The sequence below is a fragment of the Trematomus bernacchii genome, unplaced genomic scaffold (assembly GCF_902827165.1).
Source record: "Trematomus bernacchii unplaced genomic scaffold, fTreBer1.1, whole genome shotgun sequence".
Taxonomy (NCBI): domain Eukaryota; kingdom Metazoa; phylum Chordata; class Actinopteri; order Perciformes; family Nototheniidae; genus Trematomus; species Trematomus bernacchii.
In genome coordinates, this window is record NW_022987689.1 from 7,635,229 (window position 1) to 7,647,417 (window position 12,189).

The following is a 12,189-nucleotide window of genomic DNA, read 5'->3' on the forward strand; positions in this document are numbered from 1 at the left end:
CAAGAATGGAATCAGAGCTTATTTTCTTTTTATTGAAAAAGGATAAAATATACAGAAAGAAATGCCAAAAATGCACACACTAAATCACAGTTAGAACTGAGAACGTCAAAGCTTGTTTTGAACAAATCACATCTATAAACTAGAAGATACTCTAAAAGCAGGGGAGAGAGAAAACAGACACTGCTGCCTCAAGTGTGTTATTTTGTAACACTTGTACCTCTTACAGTATGTTATACAGCTGTTTTAATAGCACATTACAGTAAAATACACAGGTGAAGTCATTCTGACAATATGACAAGACAACCTCTGATTGTCCTGTTGCTCGTTCCCACTTCACAGTACACATGGGTGTCGTTTCCATCATTCAATAAAAAAAGATAAAATAACAAAACAAATATGTGTAAACCAGCTGTTTTTCAACTGGAGATTCTAATGCACATACTGTAGCTCAGACACTGTATGTGCTAACAAGTCAATATCTTTCTAGTTTGGCCTCTGTGTGTATTTCTGTGTGTTTGCGCTCCTTTTCTAGTCGCTATCGGACCAATCGAGCTCCATCATGTCCATGGCCGCACTCGCCATATTGATCTTGGTTCCGTGTCGCACGCTGCAGCTCTTCACAGAGTTCTGATTGGACGAAGCCCGCATGCTCACCTGCACCCCTGAGTGACCTATGACCCCCATTTCCCCCCTAATCTTTTGGCTGATGGCCTCGCTGCGGTCACCTCTCACTCCCTGGACCACCACTCCCATGTCACTCCTGCGACCCCTGACCCCCAGCTCGCTCCTCACCTTCCTCACTCCCAGGTCCCCCATGTTCATGTCCATGTCCCCTAGTCTGTCCATGTCCCCCATGTCATCCATGTCTAAGGACAGCATGTCCCCCAAGCCCCCTAAACTCCCCTGGAGACCCTTGAACATAGTTGGGAGCATCCCTCCTTCCATACCTCCCTCCAACCCTCTCTCATCTAGCCTGTCCCCTAATTTGTCTATCTCCCACCCTCCCTCCTTCTCCCGTTCCCTCTCCCCTTCTGCCTCTCCAAACCCGCCTGAGTACCCTCGGACTATGGTGGTCACCCTGCTCCTCTGCATGCCTCCTCTGTCCCGGTCCCCCTCCTCCCACGTCCTCTCCTCCCTCTCCACTACACCTCCCGGGAAGCTCCTGAGTGTCACCTGCACCCTTCCTCCCTCCCCACTCCCACCCTCGTCTCTCTCCCTCTGCCCCCAGCCTTTCTCCTCCAGGGTCCCTTCCTCTTCCACGTCTTCCTCTCCGAATCTCCCCTGCAACCCTCGGAACACGGCATGCAGCCTCCCGCTGTCGAGCGAGCCCACCCCCCTGTCCAGCACCGCACTGCTCCCCCTCTCCGTGTCTCCGTTGCTGAGGGTCCGGAGGAGGCTGCTGACCCCCGCGCTGCTCACCCCGGCACTGTTGCATTCCTGAGAGTGCGAGCGGAAAAAGGAGCCCGAGGAGCCGATGGACAGCGGTGTGAAGAACTGGTAGGAGAGGTGATTATAACAAGGTATTATTCAATGTTCTTTTCGACGGTCTGAACAGATCTGCATTTCCTCGACTTACTGGTGAGATGTTTGAGCGCTCCATGAGGAGGGAGGTGGGACTGGGGGTCATGTTGGACCTCTCCATCAGCCTCTCCTCCCACAGTTTGAGCCTCCTCTCCCTCTCCTCCAGCTCCTTCTCTTTGGAGTACAGCTCTCTCTCCAGCTTCCGAAGGCGCTCCAGGGTCGCCTCAATTTCACACCTGTAGAACGGGAACACGCAGACAAATTAGAAGTCATGTATTGTGGACTAGTTCAGGCACATGTGGCCTACTTATAAAAGCACCTTCACTGCAGCGACAGAGAAGCATTTGCTGTAACAAAATTGGGCTGTAACAATATACTAGTATTAACCATAACTGTGAAACTTTAAGTATGAGATTTTTTCATTTTCTCAGAATAAACACACTCAGGCTAAAATATATGATGTACTATCAAACAGGTTCAATGGTACCATGTATAACTTCAAATATTGTGTTATTTTCTAGTTGCCCATAGAAGTCCACAAGACTTAGCATAGGAAGTAGTGACCTCAGTACATTGCTACTTAAAACCCATTTTTATAGACGTACTTTTATATGTTGTCCATTATTTTTATGTTTTTGATCAACCTTTGTCTTATCCCTTATTGGTTTCTGTGTCTTTCGCTTTAGTTGTATCATTTGTTGGCTCTGTTTTGCTTGTTACATTACCTTATGCTTATCCTGCTTTTACATGTCCGTCAATTTAGTTTATAAAGTCTTTTTTTTAAAGGTGCTATTTAAATAAAGTTTGTTTTATTGCCAATATATTTATTATCAATATGTTATATTATCATAAATTAATTGACATCTCTGCAGACAGAGATGTCAAAAGTACACACATCCTTTACTCAAGTAGTACAGATACTCGTGTTTAAAAATACTTCTTTACTCAAGTAAAAGTAAAAAAGTATGGGCTTCGAAATGTACTTAAGTAAAAAGAAGCCATAACTACCAGCTGTTAAATAGAGTAACTGGTAACTGGACCTCACTTTATATTAATAGAACATTAAAGATCTTCTATTTCAAATTGTAATGATGTAATTGTTAGCTAATGAATGTTTCAACACTGAACAACAACCATTCAGAACACAAGCAAAGTTGGGAAATAAACACCTACATTGTAGATTCTAGGGTGACTACCTCTTCCTTGGAAACAACACAACAATTATTATGGTAATGCATTAAAAAAAACTGAATTGAAGTGAGTTATATGGTGAACTTTATAAAAGAAGTCAAAGTAAAAGGTTGTCAGAAAAGTAAGTAGTGGAGTAAAGTACTGATACCTGAAAAACAAAGTATTTGTACTCCACTACTTCCCACCTCTGGCTGCAGAACACAATAATGCTGGAGTGAAATGACTGAACTGTGTCCCTGCAGTACTGCCTGTCACCACAAGAGGCCACTGTTGGAGCTTCTCAGTGACTGTGCATGAACCTGCATTCACAAACACAATCAACTCTCACAGCACCTAAATATAGACAGATCTGACGCACAGCCATTCCTCTTCCTGTGTTCCCTATGTTCCTCCCTTTTCATTCATCCCGCCCCTTAACCCCCCTGACTCTTCCTCCCCCCTCCTCCTTTTCTTGTCCAACTTTTTCCACCCGTACCCAAAACTTCACTCAGAATTGATTGCCTCGCTGTACTCATGTTAAATATGCTCAGAATCTCTCACCTCTCTCCTCTGCTCCATCCCCTACCTCTCTTTTTCTCCCCCGTCTCACCCCTTTAGCCTGTCCTCTCAGTTCCCACTAACCTCTCTGTTCCTGCCTCGTACTGTATTTTACATTTCACATTCACCCAATACATTTCTGTTTCAAACCTCTCCTCTTCTGTCGCCCATTCTTGATTTCTCCTCTAACTCCGCCCCCCCTCTCCCCTGTTCTTCCCCCCGTGGTGCAGCGAGGGCAGAGTGGAGGAGAGGAGGAATCTCTACCATGGACACTTTCCAAAGAGCTTATTATAGACTGAAGTAGAGCACAGGGTCACACATTCAACTTCTCTCCTGAGCTTTAGAGTCCCACAGAGCTGAGCTACACACATGTGTGACGATGTTGAATTTGTGTGCATGCATCTTGACTTTTATTTGGAGTACGGTTAATCAGAGACTGCATTTGTCATTCTGGCCAAGACTTAACTGTATACACTGCCTCATTCTCAGACGCAGTGCAGATACACTCAGTGTTTTCTTTTAAATATCTATTCAAGACTGTGAGTGAGTTTGTGTGAGTGTGTGTACCTCCACTGGTCCTTGTTGTGTAAGAAGGAGTTACACTGTTCCGGTAGCCTGCTGTCGTTGGCCATGGTCTCCAGGGTTACCATCACCTGTTTGAACTGCGGACGCTCCTGTAGGTACAGATACAATAACCAGCTGACACACTCTTTGATGTCAGTGAGGTATAAAAGCCATTTATTGGGGATTAAGGACTGCATCTTTTGTGCATTTAGCTTACCTTTGGGTCTGCTTGCCAACATTTCCTCATCAGCTCTGCAAAACTAGCTGGACAACTGGAGGGGATAGTCAGCCTCTAAACACATTGAAATACAAGAAGCAGAAGCGTTTGACTTTTAACAGAAAATATTTATCGAACAAAAATAATTAAACAGACTAACCATTTGAAGCCCCTGCGAACTCTAAACTATTTTGCCAAAATATTCATGACTAAATAAGCAATAATCAAATTAGGAGTTCTGTGAGGCTTTGCTGAAACAAAGTGGAGCTCTGGGCTCAATGCTAATGAAGGCATGCTAACTTGCTTATAATGAGAATGTTAGAATGTGTTTTAATGTATAATGTTTACCATGTTCACCATACTGGTTTAGCATGGAAGCATCCTGAAATTGCATCATTATGAGTGAACACAAAAGTACTGTTAAGGCTAATGGGGCTGTAATCAGACAAATGTAAAATGTATCCATCTTGTTTGATTTCCAGTATTACCGTTTTTGTAACAGTTTGTACTTGGATGCTTCGGTAAAATAGTGTTTAAACATTCATGATAATAAAGGCTCTGAGGGTGGTGGGAGGAAGGGATCAGGGAAAGATGATAGTCAGTAATATTCAGCCTCTGAGAACCATGAGTTTGTACAAGATGTCATTGCAAATAATATTAGTCAAGCCATTTTACTATTAGCTATATGACTAAACTTATATCAAACTTATGTTGGTTGATAGTGTGGCTGAAAACATCATGTTTCATTTCAGAGTCGTCAGTATGAAAACATTAACACACATTTTGATTCAAACATTTCTCAATCCTGATTGGTTCTCAGCAGTACAGAGTGTGTGATGTCACATTTTTTACCAGTCCTACCCAGCTGGAATCAGTAAAAAGAGCGCAGAGAAAAACATGTGTACACAAAACTCAAATGTGAGGTCAAATTTGCTCTAAGAGTCACATAAAATGTATAACTTACAATATTCCAGGGACAGACAGGCACACTATGAGAAAATGGCTGGTATAAACAAAATGTTTCTGTTTGTGTATATCTGTTTAAAATACACTCAACCTCTTTATGAGATAAAATGGGAACATTTAAACAGTCTGGCTCCATGTTGATCTTTCTGTAAACCACACAATGCCATTAAGATAATGTCCCTAGAAGATCCCTGGCATCGCCAAAGGTCTGAATGAGCACAGACATCTCCATAGTACGGTTCAGTAAATGGAAACAGTTTTCTCTGGGGATTAATCCTAAAATATCACCGACTCTGAGTGGAGAGAGGGCAAGTACAAGGGTCAGGAAGAGAGGTACAGCAGTGGAGGGGAAAATCAGAGGGAGACTGGGAAAGGGAAAGAGAAAGAGAGGGAGAGTTATTTAGGGAGAGTATTTGGAGATTAGCCAACCGCTACGCAGGAATCATGTTCTCCGAGTTGTTTGTTAGCTCCCAGTGTGTGTGTGTGTGTAGCAATAACTGAAACACATACACCGTATAACCAGCATCCCCCACCTCTCATAAACCTCTTGAATCAACCCTCCTCTCCCTGCAATCGCTCCTCTGTACCCCCCTTTTCTCTCACTCTCCCTGGCTTTCTCTGTCTCTCTTCCTCTCGTAAAGGCTTTTGCCGGGGGGGAGTCTGGCCCAGCTCCACTGCTGTGTATCCAGGCCTTACAAGAGCAGAGAACTGACATCAGGGCCTAAAAATACCCAGCCGCAGCCTCACCAGCTCGCAGTGGAAACCATGAGAGCATCGCATTGTTCCTGCAGCCTTCTCAAACTCTGGTGGGTCTGCACGCTGACAGACTGTTCAGACAAGTTTGTGTGTGTGTTGGGAGGAGAGGGGGTTACCTCTTGTTTTTCCACCACCAGCCATGCAACCTGCAGCCCTTCAAAACCTTTGAAAGGAACCTCCCGAGTCAGCATCTCCCACAGCACCTGGACACAGATCAGACGGCGTTAGTTCATTCAGACAGATGAGATTTCTCCAATGGGTTGGTAGTAGCTCAGTCTTATCAGGCCCCACAAAAACAAACCAAAATACCCTCTACAGTAGAGTAGGTAATACTTTCATCACTGTCAGCACTAGTATGAATTGATTTCAAACAATACGTTACAATACCTTACTTTGAGGAATATTACAAAAAATCTAAATACTTTCCTCATTTATAACACAAACTGGGAAATTACATTTTCTCCATGTTTTTCTTTCACTAAATGTCTAAAAAAGGGATAGGCTTTTGTTAAATCAGCAAAGGATTAAATAAAATCTGACAAAAATAAATATTAGAGCAAGCATTTAATTCCAGCTGACATTTTTCAACACTCTGTACCATGTTGGTTGGTACCAAAATAAGTTTTGCGGTTTGATTCCCAGGCTTACTATAAAGTGATGCAGGGATGACGCAGCCTTATTCAGCCACTTGTTAGCAACTGCCTTTTCAAGACACGTCAAAGCTTCAAAATTACCGGGTGAGGTATTTACTGATACAAATCAAGAGAGTATAATTGTAGAGAACTATAGAATGTTTCAGGAGTAGTCCCTACAACAGTCTATACTGATATTTGTACAGGGCTACCAACTCACCACGCCATAGGAGTAAGTGTCACAGGTCTCCGAGACAGGCAGGCTCTGAATGACTTCAGGAGCCATCCAAGGAAAAGTGCCCACCACCGTCATGTGGGTGGTATGGGACAGGAACTTAGACGCCCCAAAGTCACAGATCTGAGATCCAGAGAGCAGTGAAGAAAACACAAGATTACATGAGTCCCTGAACTGGAATATAAATGCTAATATGCAGCTAACTGAGCAGCACAAGGATACACACCTTCAGGGTCCTGTCTGCTGTCATCACCACTGAAACAAAGAGAACAGAGAAACCGGTCAAAGCTGTGCAACATGAAATAGTATTATACTTCAGCAGACAGACAGTTGACAAAGCAAATGAGAAAAGGAGTATTAGGAACAATCTCTAAATATGGTTAGGGATAATGTGTTACCGTTCCGTGACTTGAGGTCTCTGTGAATGACTTTGACTGGAGCTTCAGCGTGGAGGTAATGGATCCCTGTGAGGATATCAAGCATTAATAAATGGCAAAAAACGTTGTTTTGGTGTAGTTTCATTCTAAAATGTTACGGTTTGAGCATCAGGTTGACCCAAAAATCCACCAGATGAATTGAGTTGAACAAGTGTTTGTTTGTTTACATCAATGGAACAATTGTGCATTTTCTAGTCTATGCATTGTTTTGCTTTTTTAGAAAAAAATCCTACTCATTTCGCCTTTAAAATAATATCACTGATAACATTTAGAAATCTAAATATTCTTATTTTATCTATTGTAACACCATATTTCACGGCCCCATTAATCAGCAAGGTGTATTTTGCTGTTCACAGGCATTTAAAAATGATATTTCTCACACATACAGTATATCATAATGTGAATACACTGTATATTGTGTCCAAAGTAATATATATCACTAGCCTGCATATTTACAATTGTATTGGATTATTTTATTTTGCCTTTTTGCACTTCGTAGCATTTGCAACAGCTGACTGGAAAAAGCTTGGATAGAGACACGGATTAAGAAGCAAATAAAAAGTTGTGTAAACTATTATTAACTCTGGTGCATGATGACCAGAGTATCACAGTTTCAGGACACTTGTCATCATACCAAGGCTCTGACCTCTGCTTGATATAAGAAGCACGGTGATTCAGTTTTCAGATATCATTACAGTACAATCATTGCTTCTTGGCGTACCTTTGGCTATCTGTATGGCCCATGTCATGATCTGCTCCATGTCCATCTCCTCGCTCTGCTCACTGGAGAGGTACTCATACAGAGACCCTCCACTGGCAAACTCTGTGAGAACACACACATTGTCATTATAGGATAACAGTTCAAATATATAGAGCATACGGAGCTACTGTACGCATTAACAAAACCTGGTATTGTAGAATAAATATCCACTTATATATAACTGTTGCAGCAGATAACAAACTATGTAGTTGACATAGACAGCCTTTTAAATAGAAGTTACACAAATGCTAAACTAGTGACAGAAACTGCCCTGTAAAACATGTCGAAAAAAGCTCTTGTCTGGACATTTTTGCAGTGCAGTAATAGTTTACAAATGAATGTATTTAAATGTTTGAGAAACATCACACAGCTGAGCACAGTACGCCACACAGACCATCAAACAGAGACTCAAACCAGTGGAAAAGCTCAAAACCTTCAAACCCTGACGGTCTAATCCAGATTATCTCTGAACTTTTAACCTTTTTCAGTTTCCTGTTAAATCCGGCAATTAAAAGAGACAAGTAGAAGACAGAGGATAGCTTCAAACAGTTATAATCTGTCCTTTCCTAATGGATTTGTACTACTTGCAGAATGCATTTTACTGGCACCAAACTCCAGTTCTTATTTTTGCCTACTATACTCTTTTATTCTTAGTAAGCATTGGACTATATTGACTCAGCTGCAGCTAGAATTGTTGCCCGGCAAGTCTGTAGTAGTGTATCGGTGCTATATCTTAACCATATGAACCCATCGAGGATTACAAACACATCCAAACATGCCGGTCTCAGTTACAAATGTCCTGCCAGGAAACCCAACAAGAACCTGCTCTTAGAGTAAACATCAATATTTCAAAACACACACATAAACATCAGTCGGAGCATGTGCTAACGGGTTCGTAAGCACCACATTGAGGATCAAATACACAGTAATAAAGATAACATGCAGATTTACTAGTGTGGTTTTATATTAGTGGACACTTTGCCCTGTCCCTAACCCTTGATGCCGTACGTTAAACCTTGACATGACCTCCAACCTTATGTTCCTTATATCTATAAGGCCGTAACCCCAAAGATAATACTCATCTACATTTATAGTGAACTCTTATCTGAATGAAGCACATGTTTAGGTTTTATGTTCTGAGAGGATGAGTCCCATAAAAATAGACAAGCATTCACACACACATGTGGGGTCTGACCTGTGATAATGCCATAGTTGGGAGATTCCAGCACGGCTCCATAAAACTGAATGATGTTTTTATGACTCAGGACACTGAGAATCTCAGCCTGGATGAGGAGACAAGACAAAAAGAGAAACAGAGATATATTCATTTCATTAGCATCCTCCTTTAGTTTTCCAATAACTGACATTGGCAAAGAAACATGATCTTTAAGAAAATAAAGTGTAAATCATTCCGGATGGTTAGTAGGAGTGTGCGGGATGCCTGGACTGAGGTCTGAACCTCCTTCATACCACAGGTTGAGTTTCTAAACAAAGACCTTTCACACAGCAGTGACAAACATGCCAATTAATCTGAACTGACATATAGGTCATACCCTCTGAATCGGTGGAATATGTGACCGTTGCCAAGCAACATAACAACTAACCAGCAATAATATGAGGTTACACTAAAGACTGAACCAAAGTATTTTCGTATTAAATAATAAGCCTGTGGTTTGTAATCCATGTGTAAAGATATAAGTGTGTAAAACTGTCATAAAACATAAACAGAGGCCATTCTGCATGATTACCTTTGTTTTGTATACTTTAAAAACTACTGGGCTAATTTGTCTTACATAAACATTCAAAAGCACTTAACATACAGTAGTATCACAGTGTGATGCTATATAGTTGATGTCAGTCTTTTTTCCACTGCTATGTTAATGTGTTGTTTGTAAAAAGATGACTTCAAATATATTCTAAATGCGAGATCTCTTTTTAAAGTATCCACTAAGCTGGATTTATAACATGATTCATCGATTTGTATTGCCATATTAATAGTACAAACACTTTAAGCAAGTGTGTGAGAGAGAAAAAAAGTCAGACAACAAATCAAAGTCTCTCCCTTCAGCCCATGCATGTTGTGTCCTTAACCTCTGTACTTCTCTTTTAAATGTGTTTTACATTTATAATATTTAAATCTGCGACCACAACAGCAAAACTGGCTTTCTGGTTTTCTTTTGAAATTCCAATTCTATTTCAATGTAAATACTGCTATATATAATGTTTTCTATCTGTGTTTTGAATTTTTTGGTTTTATTCATTTATATGCACCACAACACCAAATAAAATTCCTCGTATGTGTTAACCTACCTGGCAATAGACCTGTTTCTGATTCTGATTCACCCACAGGTCACCCTAACTTCAAACTGTTTCCTGACACTGGGTCATGAGCCTCCACCAGCCGAGTATTAATAACATGGAAGGACATTTTGTTTGGATTAGTATCGGGGTCATACTCATGGAGAGCCGCCTGATCTGCAGTGCATGAAGCTGCAAACGACCACACACTTAACACACAATGGGAGGAACAGGGCACTACTGGCATAAATACAAAAAACTAACCATCTACATGGAGTGGCTGAAGGAGGGGGAAAAAGAGAGGTATGTTTAAGATAAACATGTTCAACGGCAGACAACAGGGGGGGGGTTGGGAAAGAGGGGGCTATGGGTGTCCAAAGAGAATCTAGGAAATTACAAGAAACTAGAGCAGTAACATGCCTCAGAGGTGCCAATAACTTCTAGGAAATGATGTTTGTGTGCGTCTATGCTGCAGAAGTTCGTGATTTTTTTATGTGTGTGTGTGTGTGTCGGTGCATCCCTTACCTCTTTGTCAATCTTTAGAAGTTTCTTTACAGCCACTTCCTTGTCCTGAGATATCCAGAGGGCTCGGTAGACGCTCCCAAAGCTGCCTCCTCCACAGTTCTCATAGAAAAGCAGATCCTCATGCTTTATCTGCACAAACGACGAGCCAGGGGACGACATGGCATACTGACTCACTAGCATACAAACACACACATACACTCACACACACACACACACACAGAGACTAAAGGGAGTGCAAGCTCAACTACCAAAAAGTTTACAAGTCCCAGATCAGATCGTAGAGAGCGAAGGATAAGAAATAAGGAGAGGCGGGATAGTTTCCTCCACAGGGTCAGAGTAGATGTTGTCAGTCAGCGGAACAGACTGTCAGAGAAGAAGCCAGAAAGTGCTGGAAAGAGAGAGAGAGACGTTTGCTCCCTGTGAGTCAGGAAAAGTCCAAGCTCCCCTGTTCCTACTAGACATGAGAAGGTATTACATTGCCTGATAGTGGTGATCCAGTGGAACTACAGTACAAATCATACACACAAAAAGAGTGGGGATTAATGGGAGGTGAGTGTGTACAGTAAGTTTGCAGTCAGTATGTGCAGTCAGGCTGTAGCAGACACACCGTTCAAATATGGTCACTGGCATCCAGGGCATTCCTTCTTCCTGGATAACTGTGGCTATATAAAGCCAACACACACACACACACACACACACACACACACACACACACACACACACACACACACACACACACACACACACACACACACACACACACACACACACACACACACACACAACACACACACACACACACACACACACACACACACACACACACACACACACACACACACACACACACACACACCACACACACACACACACACACACACACACACACACACACACACACACACACACACACACACACACACACACACACACACACACACACACACACACACACACACACACACACACACACACACACACACACACACACACACACACACACACACACACACACACACACACACACACACCTCTGGCCTATAGCGTGTCACTGATTTACTATGTCTGACACAGTGTCGGGCATTGTAAATCAGTTACAACGAGGGTGACTGCCTGAGATACCTAAATCTAAATCTATCTCACACACACCTCTAAAAACACACACTCACCAGAGAAGCCAGGGAGGGACTTGTTGTTACTCAGACTGACAGGAATGACCCAGTGACGACATCAAGCAAGATAGACATCACTGTGTAGGGACAGGTGAGATCAGCCCGAGGAAGTTAGGAAAGCTTCTCAGTCGGTCATGAAGTGCAAGAGGAGACATGAGAGTGATTCATTGCATAAATAAAACATGACTCCTAGAAGCTGTGATGAATCATTACACACCATAGTACAAACGTGTCCAAGAGAACTATATGTGTGTCTCACAGTTAGCACTACAGAACAGAGACTGTAGACTTACCAGAGGATAAGGGTTCTTCCTCTGAGTAGCAGGCATAAGCCAAGCATTCAGGTACAAAATAAAATATCTTGTCTGCAAGTGGAAA

The 12,189-nt window shown here is 42.1% G+C and overlaps 1 protein-coding gene across 1 annotated transcript; it reads right to left on the minus strand.

The window, feature by feature from the left end:
• Positions 1-11: 11 nt before the first annotated feature.
• LOC117488280 (mitogen-activated protein kinase kinase kinase 7-like) lies at positions 12-11,078 on the minus strand. Its single transcript, XM_034137100.1, has 11 exons — positions 10,640-11,078; positions 9,012-9,099; positions 7,778-7,879; positions 7,018-7,083; positions 6,846-6,874; positions 6,605-6,742; positions 5,869-5,955; positions 4,031-4,105; positions 3,817-3,923; positions 1,577-1,757; positions 12-1,494 (listed from the first exon to the last, which is right to left on the minus strand). Exons 1-11 carry the CDS (start codon positions 10,817-10,819, stop codon positions 529-531), a joined length of 2,019 nt encoding a protein of 672 aa, XP_033992991.1. The 5' UTR covers positions 10,820-11,078; the 3' UTR covers positions 12-528.
• Between the last annotated feature and the right edge of the window lie 1,111 nt (positions 11,079-12,189).

What these genes read in the sequence shown, in the direction of transcription:
- LOC117488280 (XM_034137100.1), bottom strand. Translation starts at nt 10,819, where the DNA reads ATGCTAGTGAGTCAGTATGCCATGTCGTCCCCTGGCTCGTCGTTTGTG. An exon ending in CAACTATGGCATTATCACAG is followed by an intron (nt 7,880 to 9,011) that starts GTCAGACCCCAC and finishes GTGTTCTCACAG; the next exon opens with AGTTTGCCAGTGGAGGGTCT. An exon ending in GTTGGCAAGCAGACCCAAAG is followed by an intron (nt 3,924 to 4,030) that starts GTAAGCTAAATG and finishes CTGTACCTACAG; the next exon opens with GAGCGTCCGCAGTTCAAACA.